The sequence below is a fragment of the Callospermophilus lateralis genome, chromosome 6 (assembly GCF_048772815.1).
Source record: "Callospermophilus lateralis isolate mCalLat2 chromosome 6, mCalLat2.hap1, whole genome shotgun sequence".
NCBI classification, from domain to species: Eukaryota; Metazoa; Chordata; class Mammalia; order Rodentia; family Sciuridae; genus Callospermophilus; species Callospermophilus lateralis.
This window is the reverse complement of record NC_135310.1, coordinates 112,126,934-112,148,110: the sequence shown is the minus strand read 5'-3', so window position 1 is coordinate 112,148,110 and position 21,177 is coordinate 112,126,934. Positions and strand designations below refer to the sequence as shown.

Below are 21,177 nucleotides of genomic sequence, written 5' to 3'. Positions count from 1 at the left end.
CAATCATAAGTGTATAGTACAGAGTTTGTCTAGTTTTATTCTGTTCATATTGTTTTATAATAATATGTAGAGTGTCTTAAGCAGACTTCTGAGAACTCTTTTTTTTAATATTTATTTTTTAGTTGAAGTTGAACACAATACCTTTATTAATTTTTATGTCGTGGCCATGATTGAATCCAGGGGCTTGCACATGCTAGGCGAGTGTTCTACCGCTGAGCCACAACCCCAGCCCCTTCTGAGAACTCTTTAAGATGCTCTTCACGCTTTATCTTTCCTGGCATACCTCTCAGAGCCATATGCTATAAATTAAGTATCTCTTTTCCTTGACAACTACCACCTTCAGTTGTCTCCTTCCTCCTCTTCTTCCTTTTCCCACCTGCAAAGCTTTAAGCTTCTTGTGAGCAGAAAGAGAGTGAGTTTTCTTTTCAGTGTTTATTGAGCCAAACAATACAGAAAATTTGAAAAATAGAGAATAAGCAGGAAGAAAAAGAGCATCAACTTCACCCCGTCCACATTTTTTTTTAAAGAGAAAGTGACAGTGAGAGAGAGAGAGAATTTTTAATATTTATTTATTTATTTTGGTTTTCGGCGGACACAACATTTTTGTTTGTATGTGGTGCTGAGGATCAAACCCCGGGCCACATGCATGCCAGGCGAGCGCGCAACCGCTTGAGCCACATCCCCAGCCCAATGTCCACATTTTTTTATGAACATATTTATACTTGATTATTATTTTCCTGTAGTTTTGTACCGGTTGTATTTTTCACTTTCAATTAAGAGTTTTCTCATTCTTGCTACTTAGTCTTTTTTTTTTTCAGTTGAACATGGACATAATACCTTTATTTTATTTATTTTTATGTTGTGCTGAGGATTGAACTTAGTGCCTCGCACATGCAAGGCAAGTGCTCTACCACTGAACAACAACCCCAGGCCTACTACTTAGTCTTAAAAACAGTTTTGTTTTTTTTTGTTTTGTTTTGTTTTGTTTTTGGTGTGTGTGTGTGTGTGTGTGTGTGTGTGTGTGTGTCTGCCTACACCTTGGTTTGTGTATACATCTTCTTGTACAGTTTCCCCAATATTTGAAGTATTTCCTATACTTTGGAGTATCTTTTTAGAATAAATATGAGGAAATACAGCATCAGCTTCTTGGGAGTTTGTTGCTGGCTAGCTGTTGATACATGTATTGGTATTCTTTTCCAGAGAGAACTGGCAACATGATGGCAAGGAAATGACTCTTTTTTGGGGGATGGAGGAGGTGGTGGTGTTGGGGTTTGAATCCAGGGCTTTGTGCATGCTAGGCAAGCACTCTACCAACTGAGCTGTTTCCCCAATGAGGAGATGACTCTTTTTGCTACCATGGATTAAAACCCTGGGTTGCTTAACCCCTGAGCAACATCTTCAGCCCTTTTTGTACATTTTATTTTGAGACAGGGTCTCGCCAAGTTTACTTAGGGCCTCAGCTTCCCCAGCTGCTGGAATTACAGACGTGTACCACCATTTGTATATGGTATGTATATCTAATTATATCCTGAATAACATTTGTTCATTCAGGATACAATTAGATATTTTCCATATTTTCATGTCATGAACTAATTGTGGTGACATATGCCTGTAATCCCACTTACTTAGAGACTGAGGCAAGAGGATCAAAAGTTTGAGGCCAGCCTTAACAACTTAGCCAGACCCTGTCTCAAAATGAAATAGAAAGGTCTGGGTGTCACTTTCCTATAATCCCAGCTTTACAGGAAGCTGAGGCAGGAGGATCACAAATTGGAAGCCAGCTTGAACAACTTAGAAAAACCTTGTCTCATATATTTTTTAGAAAAGGGCTAGAGATGTAACTCAGTGGTAGAGCAATTGCTTAGCATGTGTGAGGCCCTGGGTTCAATCCCCAGTACTACAAAGAATAAAATAATAAATTAAGATGTCATAGATTCATTTTCCTACCATCTATAGCGATGTCATTGTATATACAGGTGGACTTTGAATTAGCATTTTCTGAAAGAAGAAGGCTATATCTTTTGTTGACTTTTGATAATTGTGTCAATTTCTTTATTTCAGGATGACTGTCTCAGGTCACTAACAAGATTTGCAGCAGCACATTGGACAGTGGCATCACTTTCAGTGGTACAAGGGCATCTTTGTAAACTTTTTGCATGTGAGTATTAATATGTTTATAATATATGATATGGAAATGTCTCATCTGAAATTTTGTTTTCAGCTGTATAACTTCTCAGAAATTAAATATTTGGTAGTACTGTTTTGTTAAATGTGAGCTCTGGCTCATTAATTCATATATAACTTGCAAAAAGATAAATTAAGACTATGTTTTATGCCTTTTAACATACGTTGGCATATGGAATGTGCTAATGAATTATTTTTCTTTAAATCTGTAGCATTGGTGCCTAATGATAGCTATGAAGACCTTCCATGCATATTAGATATCGACATGTTTCATTTATTGGTGGGTATTTTGCAGTTTGTTAAAGTTCTCTTTATTGTTAACTTTACCTTTGGTTTGGTGAGTAGTATGGAAGCATAGAGAAGGTGTTATCTATCACATGCTATTATTCTTACACTTCTCTATATAATTTTTTTATGAGGAGCCTTTGAAAGAAAATATTTGGGAATCTAGTTGACAGACTTGATCTGGGTATCTAGACATCCTCCTTCTCTTATTTTACTCTGTGGCTAAGGTCATTAATTTAGCCTGTCTGTGCTTTTTACATATAATAAAGGTAAAAATAATAGCAGCAGCCTAAGGGCTACTGCTGGTTCATAGAGTTTTTTTGTGCATTTTAGCAAATCTGTCAGATACAATCCTATGATTTCACTGCTTAATGACAGACAGTTCCTTTTTATGATTTAGGGAGAGGGACGGCTACCGAGCAAGTGCAGTGTGGTGCCAGGACACTAAGCTGGCCAAGCAGTGGGTGGCCAGATTTCAGCCCCCACCTAAAGTGGGTTGCCTTGCACAGGTTCCAGAGTGCACTGTCACATAGTGCAGCCCAAGTGTTGTCCCCGTAATCTCTAGATTCATCAGTATTTCAGAACTTCATGGGTTAATCTATATACAGATTATATTTTAAGGACTATGGATACATTTTAAGGAATATAAATCTAAAATGTCAGCTGTTGTTATTATTTCCACTGCTACTGCAAACACCATTGTTGGCAGCACCATACCGACAGCAGGGGACTAGCATTTATTGTGTACCTACCTGCTTTCACATACACTCAGATTTGTCCTCAATCCCTACTATTGCTTTATTCCAAATTTCTTATCTCAAGTTTACCAGTAGAAGAACTGATGCTCGGAGGTGTTAAGTTGTCCCAAAGCTCATACTTTTTCCACAGTTTCCTCCCTTGAAAAATTTCAAGTGTTTTATTTCCAGTAATAATAAGCTTTTTGTGTCGGGCAGTGGTGCAAGCCTGTAAGTCCAGTGGCTCAGGAGGCTGAGGCAGGAGGATTGTGAGTTCAAAGCCAGCCTCAGCAATTTAGTGATACCTTGTTTTAAAATTTTTTAAAAAGGGCTGGGTTGTAACTCAATGGTAAAGTGCTTCTAGGTTCAATTCCCAGTAACCTCCCCTGCCTCCACCCTCATCCCCCCAAAAAAGCTTTCTTGAAGGGCCTAAACTCAGAAGGGATTATGGTAAGAAAATGGGAGTGTGTTTAGCTGTGAGGAAAGGCACTGACTGATGTTCTGCATTGGTGTCTAGGTGGGCTTGGTGCTCGCTTTCCCTGCCTTGCAGTGTCAGGATTTTTCAGGGGTCAGCCTCAGCACTGGAGACCTCCACATTTTTCATCTGGTTACTATGGCACACATCATACAGATCTTACTTACCTCATGTACAGGTAACTCTTCCTTTTTGTCTTCTTGAATTTTCTCAGTTTAAAAAATGTTAGAGGAGGGCAGGCTCAGTGGTAGAGTGCTCGCCTAGCACATGTCAGACACTGGGTTTGATCCTCAGCACCACATAAAAATAAATAAATAAAATAAAGATATTGTGTCCATCTGTAACTTTAAAAAAAATTAATACTAGAGGAAAAAGTATTTTGGGTGAGAATATATAAATTAAAATTGGGTTTTCTGCTTTTTCTGTTTATTCTCATGTAGAAGTTTTGAAACAAATTTCTTTCTCCTTTTAAAATCCCCTAGCAATGTAAATGCTTGTACTTTTGTTTTATTTCATAAGTTCATCAACATATGAGTTCCAAAACAGTGGAGCCCCTTAGAATTTTATGTTTAAAATGCCCCCCCTTTTTTTTTCACTTGTATGTTTGTTAATCACTGTTATGTCATGTATTACATTCAAACCTCCTGGTTTTTCATACCTTTAGGATGATACTTTAGCTGATTTCATCCATAGTATATGTCAGCTGGCTTGCTGATCTGGTGGAGATCAATAGAGTGCTCACACTTTGAAGGATTAAAATTCTGTATAATTTGTAAGAATACTTTATGTTATTTGTGACTGTACAAATATATTTAAGTGCTTAACCTATGTGATCATCACTCCATTTGACAACACAGTAGGAAAATACAGAGAGCTAGTATTTCCTTATCTTTCAGAAGAGAATGGCATGGATCAAGAAAATCCCACTGGTGAAGAAGAATTAGCAGTTCTTGCTTTGTATAAAACCATTCACCAGTATACAGGAAGGTGAGATTATAATCTTTATATGATTGACTAAATATTAGTAGGGGTCAACATGAAAAAGGAATGTATTTGTTAATTAGGGGAAATTGCATCTATTAACATGTTTTAAAAGAGAATACAGACTACTGCAGTGGCATACACCTGCAAACCCAGTGGCTCAGGAGATTGAGGTAAAAGGACTACAAATTCAAGGCCAGCCTCACAATGTAGTGAGATCCTTTCTCAAAGTAAAGAGGGCTGGGGGTATATAGCTCAGTGGTAGAGCACTCCTGGGTTCGGTCCCCAGTACCACACACACACCAAAAAAAAAGAAAAAAAAGAAACAAGAAGAAGAAAAAAGAAAAAGACAGGAGTACAATCTCTAGCACTATGGGTACACTTGTATAATTAGAAATATCTTAGAAAAGGGTAATCGTATATAGTACTTCCCACATTTATTTGTCTGTGGAGCCCTTCATTTTCCCAGAGGATCTCGCGCACAGAGTGCTGGGTAGATGTATTTTGGAGAGGTACTTTTCTAAAACACACATGATCACATTGGGAATTTGAATGCATATTTAACTAGCTTGGTATTTTTTTTAAGGTAATATTCAGCAGTAGCGGGAATAATGTGAAATTATTAAAACATCACATGATGTTGGAGTTACTGTGATTTGGTGCAACAGTTTCACTTAGCTTTTAACTCTGTATGTCAAGAACCTAGGGCGGGATATAGCTCAGTTGGTAGAGTGCTTGCCTAGCCTGCCCAAGGCCTTGGGTTCAATCCCCAGCACCACAAAAACAAACAGTGAGAACCTATAAAATGTTTGTTCTTTGACTACAGTGTCTAATTTCTGAGTATCTACACTAACAAAATAATCCAACATATAGAAAAGTCTATAAGTATATAAAGACATATATTGTAATACTATTTACATTAGCCAAGAATTGAAAATAATCTAAATGTTTGCATATGGAGGAATAGTTTGGTGTAGGTTATGGTTAATGCGTTTCAAAATATTACCAATGTAAAAAAAATATTGCCAATGTATTAAAATTATGGCATGTAGTGTTCTGGAAAGCATGTTAATCTTAAATTTCGTATGTTACATTTATAATTGTATGAGACAAATTCGTATGAAAATAGTTTGCTGGCATGATGCCTACTGGTAGAAGATGCTGGAATAGTTGATGGTTTTTCAATTTCCAGACTTTCTTTATGTGGCTATGTTACTTTTGTAAATTTTCGTAGCATCATTGGAGGCTACATAACTAGTTGGCATCCTGTCATAGTCAAAGTTACTACTACTAGCCTGTTAAGCCACTCCTAAGCATATATGTTCTGTTTTCACGCTGTGCTTTAACTAGAATGATCTTTTCTTACTAGATTTCCTAATAATCATTTTCTGTTGCAGTGCCTTGAAAGAAATACCTTCTGGCTGGCATCTGTGGAAGAGCATCAGAGCTGGGATCATGCCTTTTCTGAAGTGCTCTGCGTTGTTTTTTCATTACCTAAATGGAGTTCCATCCCCACCTGACATTCAAGGTAATGTCTCATTCTTTTCAAATGTAGGAAATGTTTGTACTCTTTTCACAGTTTAGAATAAAGCTGACCGTGCCTGTAATCCCAGCGGCTTGGGAGGCTGAGATAGGAGGATTGCAAATTCAAAACCAGCCTTAGCAATGGTGAGGTGCTTAGCAACTCAGTGAGACCCTATCTATGTTCTTTTCTACTTTTTATTTGAATCTCATTAAATGTACTTTTAAACTTCTGTGTAAATATTTTTGCATTTTCAAGCACTCCCATAAAGACTGTAGTTCTCCTTTCAGGTATTAAATTGTATGATTGTGTGATTCAAAACTGTGTTCCTCAGATTTTAAAAAGTGAAACAATTTTATGTGGTTTTTAATTTGAAATGTATGGCATTAAAATTCAGAATACCATAACTGCACATAAATTTGATTTTAAGGTGGGAATTCATTTGCTCTTTCAGTTGTTTTCTATGTTCTCTTTTAATTTATTTAATAAAAGTAGTATAAGTGTTCATGTAACTGTGTTCTAATAGTACCTGGCACTGGTCATAGGATGCCTGTCAGACGTCTCTATTCTTTCAGTTGCCCAGGCACCATTTAGAATAATCCAAAAAATTTATTTATGATTATAGAGTTAGTATTTAAGGTCATCTCTCATGATATAATCACTTTAATATTAAGTTTTTTTCTATTTTTTAATTCTATTTAGATATACAACAGGAGAATGTGCTTTGACATATGATACATACACGGAGTATAACTTATTCTAGTTAGGATCCCATTTTTGTGGTTGAACATGATGTGGTGTTACACTGGTGGTTCATTCATATATGGGCATGGGAAAGTTATGTCCCTTTTATACTATTTCCACACCCTTCCCTTCATTCCTCTTTGTCTAATCCAGTGAACTTCTATTCTTCCCTGCCCTTTTTGTGTGTTAGCATCTGCCTAATAAAATCACTTTATATTTCTGTACTACTATAAACTTTTTCCAGAACACCATACGTTATTTTTGTCATTTAAGGTTTACAGTAACCCTCTGAAGTAGATTGTGCGAGTGCACTGTTTTCCAAATGTTTTATATAGCTGCTATGCCAGGAAATTGTGACCAGTCTTTGTAGGAGTCACCTGATTCTACTGTTCATTGCATCATATTCCATAAATCCCTTCCATGTGCCATTCTGTTAACCTACCAGTTCTATACCTAACAAATATGAACTCTCAGACTTTACTTTTTTAAATTTTTTTATTTAAAGCTCTGCTGTTGCTTATTCCCATGCGGGATGTTGTTTTATGATGATTCTTTTCTTCTACATTTGCAGCTTCTGGACTAAGCCATTTTGAACATTTATGTAACTACCTTTCCCTACCAACCAACCTCATATGCCTTTTTCAAGAAAATAATGAGATAATGAATTCACTGATTGAAAGGTAATGATTATACATGATGCTTTTCTTCATTATATTGAATAGTTATATGAAACAAATTTTTCACATATATGGCAAAATTCTCAAATAGTGAGCCAATAAAATTCAACACATAAAATTTGTACTATAAGATTTAGTACTTTTTTTATGCTGGGCATGGTGGTGCACACCTGTAATCCCAGCAGCTCAGGAGGATGAGTGGGAGGATAATAAGTTCAAAGCCAGCCTCAGCAAAAGCAAGGCACTAAGCAACTCAATGAGAGCCTGTCTCTAAATAAAATATAAAGAAGGGCTGGGGATGTGGCTCAATGGTTAAGTGCCTCTGAGTTCAATTAGTACATTTTAGCTAAGTATTTGACTTTTAAAAAGGATAAGGTTTTTGCCAGGATAATGAATAAACATAAACAGATTTGCATGGAAAGGGAGTCATGGTAGGAATGCTTTTTTTATTTTGAGACAGGGTCTCATTGAGCTGCTGAGACTGCCCTTAAAAATGTGATCCTCCAGGGATAGGATTGTGGCTCAGCAGTACAGTACTTGCCTAGCACGTGCAAGACCCTGGGTTAGATCCTTAGCACCACATAAAAATAAATAAATAAAATAAAGGTATTGTGTCCAACTACAACTAAAAAATAAATATTAAAAAAAAATGTGATCCTCATGCTGTAGCCTCCGAGGATCACAAACATGCACCATTAGGCCCAGCTTGAAATGCTTATTTCATTATGTGAATTTATTTGTTAAGGACTCTGTTCCATAGATTTTTAAAACTAAAAGAAACATTAAGGATTATCTTCTAATCCAGGATTCTCACTTTGTGTTTGAAAACATTGAAGTCTAGAGGAATTGACCTATCAATCCCGTGAAGTTAGTGACTGAGTTAAGATATATGGCTATTCTACCCACAAAATGTGTAAATCATAAATCTGATAAGAATGAATAGCCATGCTGGGTGTGGTGGCACATGCCTATAATCCCAACGGCCTGTTAGGAGGATAGCTATATTGTCCCAAACCCTTTCCTCTCTCCTCCCTGCCTAGGGAACAGCTGTGCGGGTGGCTGGCACCTCTTACCTTTAGCCTGGATTTCCACTCACACTGAGGGACAGTCCACAGCCCATCCGCCCTCCTCCTTCCTTTGGATTCCTCAGCCTCCCAGAGACCAATCCAAGTCACCTTAGACATGCTCCTGATTCTGGTAGGCTGAGTCAGGAGGACAGCAAGTTCAAAGCCAGCCTCAGCAAATAAGTAAGGCACTAAGCAATCAGCAAGACCCTGTCTTTAATAAAATGCTAAATAGGGCTGGGGATATAGCTTAGTGGTTGAGTGTCCCTGAGTTCAATCCCCAGTACCGCCCCCTCCACCCCCCAAAAAAAACAAAAAAAGGATTAATAGCCAGAACTCCTACAATTGAACATTATTTAAAAATAATAATTTGGGCTAGGGTTGTAGCTCAGCAGTAGAACACTTACCTAGCACATGCAAGGCACTGGGTTCAATCCTCAGTACCACATAAAAATAAATAACTAAAATAAAGGAATGAGCTGGGGTTGTGGCTCAGTGGCAGAGCACTTGCCTAGCATGTGTGAGGCACTGGGTTCGATTCTCAGCACTGTATATCAATAAATAAAATAAAGGTCCATTGACAACTTTAAAAATATTAAAAAAGAGATCATTTTTTAAAAATAAATAAAGGTATTGTGTCCAACTACAACTGAAAAAAATTATTTTAAAAAGAATATTTTATTTTTTTTAAATGGGCAAAACACTTACATAGGTATTTTTCCAAATCAGATACACAAGTGGCCAATAAGCATATGAAAAGATACACTTAGTCATTGTAGAAATACAAATCAGGAGCACAGTAAGATGCCACTTTATGTCCATTAGAATAGTGTTTTTGTTCTTTTTTATGAAGAGAAAATAAGTGTTGGCAAGGATATGGAAAAATTGGGATCCTTGTGCATTACTGGTAGGAACAGAAAATGATAGGGCCACTATGGAAAGTAATATGGCAATTTCTTAGAAAGTTAAAACAGAATTGCCTACGTCCAGCAAATCCACTCAAAGGTGTTTATTGAAGAAGAGTTGAACTCAAGCACTCAAATAGGTACCTTCACATCCGTGTTCATAACAGCATTATTTATCATAACCAAAAAGTAGAAACAACCCAATGTTCACCAACAGATGAATAGATAAACAAAATGTGATGGACACACATACACAGGGGAATGTTATGGTTGAACCTAGAGGACACACTATGCTAGGTGAAGTAAACCTGTCACAAAAGGACAAATTTGATGATTCCATTTTAATGAAGTACTTAGAATAGTCAAAAGTCATGAGATAGCAAAGTGGGGATTTCCAAGAGTTAGGGAAATGTTTAATGGGCAGAGTTTAATTTGGGAAGATGAAAATGTTCTGGAGGTACATGTTGGTAGTTGCACAATGGTATAAATATGCTTAATGCCACAGAACTGGTACATTTTAAAGCAGTTATTGCAGGTTCAAGCAGCCTTGGCAACTAAGCAAGATCCTATCTCAAAAAATTTTTTTAAAAGACTGGGGTTGTAGTTCAGGGCACTCCTGATAAAATACTTAAAAATATATATGTATGTGTGTGTGTGTGTATGTGTATGTAAATCTTATTTATAATCTTATGTATGTTTTATTACAATAAAAAATGTTTAATATAGGTCTTGTAGATTCAGATAATATTATTTTGTCATTATTTAAACTGGTTTTTCTAGAATGTCCATATTAGTAGGGTAATTAAAAGGGCTGCAAATGTAGCTCAGTTGTAAAGCACTTGCCTAGCATGTGCAAGCCCTAGGTTTGATCACCAGTACCACTAAACATACAACAACAAAGAAGGTATATAGTGCAAATTTCAATATATTAACCATTCTTGCTTTTAAAAAATATTCTTCTGATTTTAAAAAGTTGGAGGCAAAATGTGATATTTCTCTAGGCTTCTTTTTTTATTGCAGTTTTTCTTTTTTTTTTTTTTTTCTTTTTTTTGAATTTTTTAAGTTGTGGATGAATACAATCTTTATTTATATTTATTTATTTATTTATTTACTTATTTATTTTTAGAGAGAGAGAATTTTAATATTTATTTTTTAGTATTTGGCGGACACAACATCTTTGTTTGTATGTGGTGCTGAGGATCGAACCCGGGCTGCACGCATGCCAGGCGAGTGTGCTACCGCTTGAGCCACATCCCCAGCCCCTATTTATATTTATTTTTATGTGGTGCTGAGGATTGAACCCAGTGCCTCATGTGTGTGAGGCAGGCATTCTACCACTGAGCTACAACCCCAGTCCTTATTGCAGTTTTTCTATTGATTCTTTTTATTATACATGACAGTAGAATCCATTATAATATAATTATGTAAGTGTGGAATATTTCTTATTCTAGGCTTATTTTGATGAACTAAATATATTATGTAAAGATAATTTTCCTTTTATTGGCTATGAAAGAGGGAAAATTCTAGTTGTAACCCTTTAAATTTTTTTGTTTTGTTTTGTTTTTCCCTATTTACATTAAAGTTGGTGTCATAACAGTGAAGTTAAAAGATATCTAGCAAGTGAAAGAGATGCAATAAGGTAAGTTAAAGATGACCAAAGACTTGACTGGGGTGGATGGTAGGGAAGACATGCAGGGTGTATTATATTTTTCAAAACTGATTTCCCATAACCTTAGTGATTCTAAGAAGTAGAGTATCCTGCATTCATACTTCCTTCTAAATCTAATGATGAGAGTTTATTAAATGCAGAAATAAGAACATAAATATACTTATTATTCTAGATGAAAAAGAAGATAGCAGAATTATTATTTTGGAATATTCACTTTAAAATGTAGGTCCTCTTTTAGGTTCTTCTTAGCTGTTTTTTTGTGTGTGTGTATCTTTTATTGTGGAAAATTTTAAACTATCTCAAAGTATAAAGAATAGTATAATGAGGAAAAAAAAGATTTGGGACATTTTAACTTTAAATAAATATTTATCTATCAAATGAAATAAAAAGAATAGTATAATGAGGCTCCATCCACATGCTTGGCATCTACCTTCAATAAGTCAAATCATGGCCATTTTTATTTTTGTCTTTAATTCATTCCTTTTTGCATTAATTCTGTTTGATTTTGTAGTAAAGTTTGCTTCTGCACTTATGCCAGCTGTGCTTCATCTATTAATATTTCCTTTGTTCTGCTTAATACATCATCCATAAAAATAGAGGAGTAGATTATTACTTCTATTCATTTGTGTCTACACATCCAAAAATGATAATACCATATGAAAATTTCTAGTCAAGCCATATGAAATTCAACATTTTATAAGTCAGAAATGGTTTAATATTATCAATTTCTTATGGTTCAAACTGATAGTCAAGAAACTCTGAATATATAGGCTTGAGGTATAGATATCAGAATATCCTTGGAACTTTTTAAAAAATACTGAAATAACTATATATCAAATTTAATTTCTCTCAAATTGGAGCTCTAACATATTTATTTCCCTAGAACTCCACCAGATGATTCTGGTCTGATTAAGAACTACTGTCTATAAAGTAATTTCTCTTCAGTTGAAGTTCACTCCTTGTCTTTGAAGTAGATAAAGTAGTGAACAGTTACACCATGCTGGGCGGACATGTATGTGTGCACATGGAAGCTTCTCATACTGGGAGTGGACCCTCAAATACCGGTTGGATTTGGATCTGAATTTTTTTAGAATAAACTTGAACACAGAATCAACATAGCTTGGTATCTCTAAAGAAAACGTGTTTGTTCTTCTGTTGTTTCCTGTGTTCCACTCATTTCAGCTTAACATCACCATTAATAAGGATTCCCTTCCTGCATTCAGTATCCTAAGTTTGGTGATTGGGCTGTCCATTACTGTATTGTTTAGGTAGAAGCTGAGAATGAATATCTTCATCTGCCCCATCCTCCTTTCTACAGCTACCTTTTTGCTTAAGTGGTACAGATACTAAGTACCATTGCTGCTATTCTAAGCACTACAAGTAAAAAAATGTGAACCCTAAGACACTGTGTCATGAATACATCTTTGGTTTCTTACTCTGGCCTATACCACTATGATGACATGTGATTACTCAGATTCAGTCTTCCTTTATTTGTTTTAATTAAGTTAAGAGTTATATTGTCATTATAATGTGACCTTTTATTAATTGATTTTTAAAATTTGTGTGTTTACTTTAGCTATCCAAGAGAATCTAACAAATTAATAGACCTTCCAGAGGATTACAGCAGCCTCATTAATCAAGCATCCAATTTCTCGTAAGTTTTGGTACTAGAACATAAAGCATTCCCTATTACTGGAAAAATTTACCGTTCTAAAAAGAATTTGAGGGATTGGTTGGTCTTTGTTTTGTTTGGGTAAGAAAATCATAACGTCAGAAATACTTTATATTACCTAATTTATAAAAGCACCATTCTCTACCATATTTCAGAATAAGATATAGGATATGGGATGGTAGGGGGCAAGTTTGATTCACAAAAGATTATCAAATAATTGCACTCCAAAGTAATAATTGCACTCCAAAGTAATAAGAGCCCTCATAATTCTTAATATATTATGAAATATTGGACATATAAGCAACTTGAAGAATACAATAATATAAAAAAATTAAACATGTTTCAAGCTTTATTAAAATGGCATTGTACTGGGGCTGGGGTTGTGGCTTAGTGGTAGAATGCTTGCCTAACATTTATAAGGCACTTGGTTTGAATCTCAGCACCATAAATAAATGAATGACTAAATAAATAAATAACCATCAACAACTAAAAAATTTTTTTTAAACTTTAAAGTGGCTGAGATTGTGGCTCAGCGGTCGAGTACTTTCCTAGTACGTGCAGGGCACTGGGTTTGATCCTCAGCACCACATAAAAATAAAATAAAGGTATAGTGTCCAACTACAACTAAAAAAAATATTTTTTAAAAAAAATTTAAAATGGCATTGTACTGTACATACTCCACATAATTTATCACTAGGCATTGTTTCTAAGATTTATCCACGTGGCATAGAACTTAAAGTCATTGCTTTTCTCTGTAGTATTTCATTACTTGACAATAGCACAATTAATTTACAATTTTCTCCTGTTGATGATTTTATTTATCCTTTCTCCGATTTTTGATTCCTTGAGTGTTTCTCATACATGACTTTTGTGTATATATACATATGATGTCCCCATTCCCTAGTCTAGGGATAATTTGACCTGGGTTACAGGATGCATCTTTGGCGCTCCACTTGATATTATTAAAACATTTTTCCAGGGTGGTTTTTTTTACTATCAACTCTTTTATCACTCTTTTTCAGACCAATGACTTTTTTTTTTTCCCCCTGTGGAGGTGCCCCAAATCAGGTGGTGATAAAAGCAGAGCCCCAACTCTGTGCCTTGTATGTGGAACTCTGCTGTGCTCCCAGAGCTACTGCTGCCAGACTGAGCTAGAAGGGGAGGATGTAGGAGCCTGCACAGCTCATACCTACTCCTGTGGCTCTGGTGCAGGCATCTTCCTGAGGTAAGGACATGCAGGGGGCGTTATAGCTTTGGGTCTGCCTCTTATGTGCTTTTTGAGGTATTGGCACAAGAAATTACGACATTGCAGGACTGGGGATGTGACCTTGTGGTAGAGTAATTGATAATCTATCATTTGTGAAGTCGTGGGTTCATTCCCCAGCACTAAACAAAACAAAACAAAAAAAACAAATTAGAACATTGCAGAGAATTTCAAGACCGCTGTTGTCTTATTGTTTGAGGAACATAAAGATCTCTCATGTCTCATATTTGGTTCCTGCCAACTCTGTTAATATTTCTCTTACTATTCCCCTCTTCCACCCTCACTCCAGATAACAGTTTTGTTCTGCCTTCTTCATGCTTCTCTCTTCATGCTTCAAACTTCCAACTGTTTCTGTTTTTCTGCCCAAATCCAGTCAGAACTATTTCTTCTGTTATGTCCTCATAACTTTTTGATTTTACCTCTGCTCATGCATCATAAACTGGTATATGAAGTTCTGTTCATTCAACAGCATACAACAAATACTTAGTAACTACTATATAGTGGACTTGAAAAATACAGCAGTCAGGGGCTAGAGCAGTGGCTCAGAGGTAGAGCACTCGCCTAGCTGCGTAAGGCAATGGGTTTGATTCTCAGTACCACATAAAATTAAAATAAAGATATTGTGTCCACCTATAACTAAAAAACAAAAATTGTAGCAGTCAGCAAAGCAGACAGATGTATCTACCTTGGGGGCAGGGGTGTAGTTCAGTGGTAGAGCATGTGCTTAGCATACACACAATCCTAGGTTTGACCCTCAGCACCCCACCAAAAAGATTTTTTTTTCCCTTATGGATCTCATTTTCTAATGAGAGAAGATAAAGAATTTATAGATAGTTGATATGTTATGAAGAAAAAATATAACAGAGAGGAGCATATGAAATGCCTGCTGGGAAGTTGAAGTTTAGCTACTAGAACAAGGACAGCTCTCTAAGACTGTGACTTTTGAGTAAAGACATAAAAGGGAGGAATACCTAGTCAGGGAATAGCTAGTTGACAGTGCTGAGTGGGAACACTCCTGCCATGTTCAAGACAGGGAAACTGGTATCACTGGAGATTTGTGCACAGAAATATAATCACAGCTTGATATGTCCTAGTGACATCTCTGAAAGAGATGGAAGCCATTGCATGGTTTGAATCAGAAAAGAGTCGTGAGTCTTAGCTCCTCTGGGCATTAGGTTTTATCCATATCTAAATCATCTTAGTAGGGCTGGGGATGTGGCTCAAGTGGTAGCGCGCTCGTCTGGCATGCGTGCGGCCCGGGTTCGATCCTCAGCACCACATACCAACAAAGATGTTGTGTCTGCCGATAACTAAAAAATAAATAAATAAATATTAAAATAAATAAATAAATAAATCATCTTAGTATCTTCTTAGGGCCCTCACAATTTCTTATACGCAGCAGATTTCAATAAATGTTTGTTGAATTGAGCTGAATTATTAACAACAACAAAGAAAAAGAAAAAAAGAAAGCAAAATAAGCCGTAAGACAAATCTTTCCAAGGGATAAGGAGACCAATTTTTAAACAGCCAGTGGGAGAAATGTGTAAGTAATATTTTCCCTTGTGAAAGTAGTACAAAGTGTGTTGCCTTGCATCAATGTTTGCACCCAGTTCTTTAAATGAATAATTTCCTCATAATAATGGTTAAAGGCCAGGTGCAGTGGCACACACCTTTAATCCCAGCCGCTCAGGAGGCTGAGACATCAAGAGTTCAAAGCCAACCTCAGCAAGGCGCTAAGCAACTTACTGAGACCCTGTCTCTAAATAAAATACAAAATAGAGTGATCTGAGGATGTGGCTCAGTGGTTGAGTGCCCCTGAGTTCAATCCCCAGTACCAAAAAACAAACAAAAAACAATACCCATTTTATGTTTAAAAGTTTACTATCTTCTCACATTTAACAAGTTTTAAAATTGTGTTATTTGATCCCTCGTTTCCTATGCCTCAGTGTCTTTATGTGGATTTGCAATACAATCATTGTTGATTATAGTACAGTCTTTGTAGCCTTATTAAAAACTCAGGCATATAACTTTCCTATGTACATATATAAATACACAACCAGTGTAACTCCACATCATTTACAACCACAAGAATGGGATCCTAATTGTAATGTTATACTACATGTTGTATAATATGTCAGAATATACTCTACTATTATATATCTAAAAAGAAAAATAAATAAAAAATAATTTTTAAAAAAACTCAGGTAGATGGGGGTGTGATATATCTTTGCTGTAGATGCTATTTCTTCTAAAACTGGATTTATTTATTTTTTTAAAAGACCTCGTTTCATTTGGAACTGAATCCACACCTTGGTTAGTAACATAAATGTGTAACATATGAATGATTTCTCTACAGAGTACGGGAATGTCAGGTGCTATTTTTAGCTGGCAAAACCAAAGGCTGTTTTTATTCTCCTCCTTACCTGGATGACTATGGGGAGACAGACCAGGGACTCAGGTAAGGGCCTGTCCTGGGGGGCTGGGTAGCAACTCTGGGCCTCAGGGCCTTCAGTACACGGCAAGCACCATGAAGTCAGCTTGCAGACCCCAGGGTTGGATTCTGGAAGAGATGTTTATGTCATCTGTAAACTCTTTTCTAAGTAGAGGGCATCCTGGCTGCCTGGTTTATTGTTCTTCCAGCCTTGAAAATGCCATGAGAAACATCAGGATAGATAAAGGAACAGAAGAAAACATAGTGTAATTGGATTCCATCTATCATTCCAAAGCACCATTTGAATTACCACTAGCATCTACAGCAGCAGAGCACTACAGGGATGGCCTGTTCTGATTTGTTGAGCTGTGTGTAGGGGAGACCAAGGGATCTCCGGGTGATATAAGAACAGAGTTTAATTGCTAAGACATGTGCTTGTCTTATTACATAAGAATCTGAGGAACAAATATTAGAACATACAGAAAAAGATATAACATCATGTTAGGCTTATCACTCTATTCTGGTGGCTTCTAGTATATCATATAGCATTTTAGCAAAACGCTAGTTGTTCACCAAACACTATTAAAGAACTTCTTTTAGATTATCTTTTTGGACCAAAGAAGGTAAAAATTTTAGCCCAGGTATTACCATTCAGGCTTGAGTAGGCAAAGTTAAAGGCCTGGAAACACAAGCAAGGTAATTAGAAGAGCTTGCCCAGGTGCTTGGTGCAGGGTTTGACTATATGCTACTAATGACACTTCCTCCCACTTCTTTGAAGAGGATGGGCACCTAGGACCTGCCTTGAGGCCCTGGGCCGAGGTTGAAGCCACCAAAGCCTGTAATTTAATGGCAGGCATTAAATTAGACCTGGCAGGTATTCACATTCGGCTACTATAATGAGATTGTGAATGAAAGAGAGCACTCTGGGGAACATTTTTACCACTATAATTCTCCTTTCCCACCCTTCTCTGCCCTATTTCCCTTTTTACATTTACCCACAAAATGGACAGTGAGTATTTTAGCCTCTCAACCCAGACCTGTGTCCCAGCCTCACCCCTCATCAGCTGCTATTAGCAAACCTTCAGAGTAAATGTGTTTGTTAACAGTCAAAGTTACCTTCCAGACAGAAATTTGACCAAGGATCGAAAACCAATAACTTGTACCTTTCCCAAACCAGGAAGGATTAGGTTGTATTGGGTGAATAAACAGAATGCATCCTGAGTGACACGTGTCTTCCTTCTAGACGGGGAAATCCTTTACATTTGTGCAAAGAGCGATTTCAGAAGATTCAGAAGCTCTGGCACCAACACAGTATCACAGAGGAGATCGGACATGCACAGGAAGCAAATCAGACACTGGTTGGCATTGACTGGCAACATTTATAATCACTTCATTGCCAAAAACATGAACTTGGAGTTTTGTAACCCACTTGGCTTTTCAAGAAAGAGAATAGGAAATAAGTTCAGCTGAATTTTGAAATAAATTCTTTATTTAAGCCTTCCTGCCCAGTTTTATCTTTGTAGTTTTCCAACTCCAGGGACTGATGAAAATCATCTTCCATCAGCAGATTTTCTTGCACTGTGTCTGCCCCTCAAATGCCCTGCCTTGGGTTTTAACAGCCAATGAAGAGCTTCCCTTCCCGGACTGGAGCTCAGCCTCTGTGGGAGTCTGACCGCATCAGCTATTGCCAGTGGCCTGAACCATTTCGCATGTGGAATCTGGTGAACTCTGGGGCTGGTGCTTATTCGGCAGAGGCAGTCGGTGCCCATCCAGGTCATACTTCCTGGCTCCTCTAAGTGACTCAGGACTGGGACTGGGTTGGTGTTGCCCTCTGCTGACTGGACCCTACCTCTAAGAGCAACATAGTTGATTTCAAAGGCAGGATTCCCTCCTCACTGTGGACTGAGAGAAGGTTGAGGAACATGCATGCTGAAGGAGCACACAGAGAGGAGTGGTTTCCTAGTGTGCTGGCTGATTTTTCACGGATATCAGAGGTTGAGGGTTTTTGTTTGTTTTTCCTATTTTTAGCTTTGAGAGTAAAACTCACTAAAAGGGCTTTTTGAAAACTGAAAGAATCTAATTTGTCAGACAGTAATTTTATCTATTCTTTTTAAGGCTAAATGGAGAGAATATATGCATCTAGAATCATACACTAGCAAAAAAAAGAAAGAAAAAAATACTCAGTGTTTTGAGTTCCCCACCCTGTCCAGCATTCTCTGGAATAGCTGATTTGCTGCTTACCTAGTGGCTTACTTAGTACATTCCTGGGATGCACCCAGGCTTTTTATTCCTTTTAAGTACCATTCTTACTAAGAGGTGCCTTCCTAGAATGACAGCTGCTCAGTAAAATGGCTTAGAACTCTTTTTTTTTTGGGGGGGGGGTACTGGGGATTGAGCCCAGAGGAACTTTACCACTGAGCCACATCCCCAGCCTTTTTTATTTTAAGACAGAGTCTTGCTAAGTTTCTTAGGGCCTCACTCAATTGCTGAGGCTGGTCTTAAACTTGTTATCCTGCTGCCTCAGTCTCCTGAATTGTTGGTATTACAGGCAGGCAACACTGCATCCAGCTAGAACTCTTACATACCACACAGTTACTCACATTTGATACAAGTGTGCTGAGAGCTTGGATACATACTAAAAGTGACATGGATTTAGTGGAGGAATAGATCTTGCCTCTCTAGGGTGGGGCTAAGGAGCAAATGAATGACAAGAGGCTCTTCAATTTTATAACCAATGCAAGTAACCCTGTTACTCATCAGCAAGTTCCATTCCACTCATCTGTGCACGCTCCACAGAATTCCCAGGAGGAAGGTCAGAAATCCAGACCTGAGACTAAAGTAAGAGAAAATGCAGAAGCCACATCTCTCTCCAAAGTTGTTTGTGAAGGAACCACTTCCTTTTGAAAGGATGGCCTTAAAATTCTTTTGCTTGCAGTTGGCCCACACAGTAAGCAAAGATTCAGCGGGAAGAAAATCCAAATTAGAATCCATCTCTCTCCTCCATTTCCTGGCCTTTCTTTGATTTATACAATCTGATTGTTTGTGCTGTAAATGGCATAATTTAGGTTTTTTTTGGTCTTTGACACATATAGTTTCTTTCGCTTTTAAGTTTAGCTTCCTTTTTTTTTTCCCCCATGTGTTTACCGTACTTGGACTTTAAATTATAAGACCAGGTTTCTCCCTTTAAGTGGATTATAAACATTTTCACCAAATCATAACAGTGCTCCAGCTTTTCAGGCCTGACTTCATAGAAGCCTGGAGTTAGCAGAATTTGTGTCCCTGGATTTTATTCTCTGAGAAAATCAAAGAGTCTGGAAGAAGATGAATTTACATGAATTTGCAGCGTGCACAACCTTTTATTTTCTGATGTTAAGTTAGTTGTCTTCCCTATCTTCCCTACTTAACAAGCAACTTAGTTTTATGATTTGTTTCGCATGTTTTATGTTTATTGTAGAAATGTTAATATAACATGCTTTCCATATCAGGGAATCATATCTGTTTAATAAATTGGGTATAACTTTAATATCTGTGAACAACTTGTAAAATTTGAGATGTATCATATGTAAAAAGTTTAAAGATAACCAAATAAATGCTTTAGGTGTTGACGTTACTTTGGATTGACCTACATCTTCTTTTTGATTTTATTTCACACATTTAAATGTCACAGCAGTGCTTCCTATATCAACTTGCTGCGGAAGTGGGACTTCTGTATTAGCTTGAAATTTAAGAGGCTTATATTATTAGTGTCAACTATGGCTTCTAGCCAAGTCATTCTGACCTTCCCAGAGAAAGCTTAAATCATTATTTCAGCCAATTAAATTTTATTTTCATTGTCAATGATAGTTTGTGACTTTTCTGGACCCATTTCAGTCCCCAAATTACTAGGACAACAAGGCACTTTGAGACCTGTCCCAGGTTTCAACTCTTGCTCATCCATATCTGGTGGTCTCCAGCTTCTTATCCTTACACACTTGCCAGACACTTTATGCTTCTGAAACATATATAGAAAGGAAGTGTCTTTCTAAATATTTTTTAGCTGTAGATGGTCACAATACTTTTATTTATTTATCTTTATGTGGTGGTGAGAATCAAACCCAGGGCTTCACGCATGCTAGGTGAGTGCTCTGCCACTGAGTCACAACCCCAGCCCCAGGAAGTGATATTTTTTAATCATAGGAGAGCCCTTAGATATGAGGGGTTCTGCTGTGATTTTCAGAATCCTCTTAACAGAAAAGTGTGAAACTAAAACCTTCCCTGCCTCCTGGTTGGTAAAGCTGCCTCAGCTACTCCCTGCCCAGTGTAGTTTTTAGTTCCAGGACTCCTCAAGCCCCCTCGGGTACACATCTTGCTCTGTCCCTACTCTTGTTGTTCCAAGCAAAGCTTATTGAAGGTATCTTACAAACAATTAAGAAATAGAACTGTTCCATCACCCAAAAAAATTCCCTGGTGCCCTTTTGTAGCCAGCTTTTCTTTATGTTCCGATTCTGGCTCCCACTAATAATCTGTCCCTCTGTGCCTTTTGTCAGATGAGATACAAATGGAATTATTGTATGTAGCTTATTGAGTCTGT

General features: G+C 37.1%; 1 protein-coding gene across 6 annotated transcripts in view; it reads left to right on the top strand.

The window, feature by feature from the left end:
- The window catches only part of Ubr2 (ubiquitin protein ligase E3 component n-recognin 2), a 133,280-nt gene extending 113,063 nt beyond the window's left edge, over positions 1-20,217 (top strand). For all 6 annotated transcript variants that reach the window (XM_076858732.1, XM_076858731.1, XM_076858729.1 and 3 more), the window contains 11 exons: positions 2,062-2,158; positions 2,397-2,464; positions 3,721-3,856; positions 4,575-4,665; positions 6,057-6,187; positions 7,497-7,605; positions 11,154-11,210; positions 12,817-12,894; positions 13,967-14,137; positions 16,533-16,634; positions 17,851-20,217. In XM_076858732.1, the coding sequence (XP_076714847.1) occupies positions 2,062-2,158; positions 2,397-2,464; positions 3,721-3,856; positions 4,575-4,665; positions 6,057-6,187; positions 7,497-7,605; positions 11,154-11,210; positions 12,817-12,894; positions 13,967-14,137; positions 16,533-16,634; positions 17,851-17,992 (1,182 nt within the window). In that variant the 3' untranslated portion in view covers positions 17,993-20,217. The remainder of the gene's footprint in view (positions 1-2,061; positions 2,159-2,396; positions 2,465-3,720; positions 3,857-4,574; positions 4,666-6,056; positions 6,188-7,496; positions 7,606-11,153; positions 11,211-12,816; positions 12,895-13,966; positions 14,138-16,532; positions 16,635-17,850) is intronic.
- The last annotated feature ends 960 nt before the right edge of the window (positions 20,218-21,177 follow it).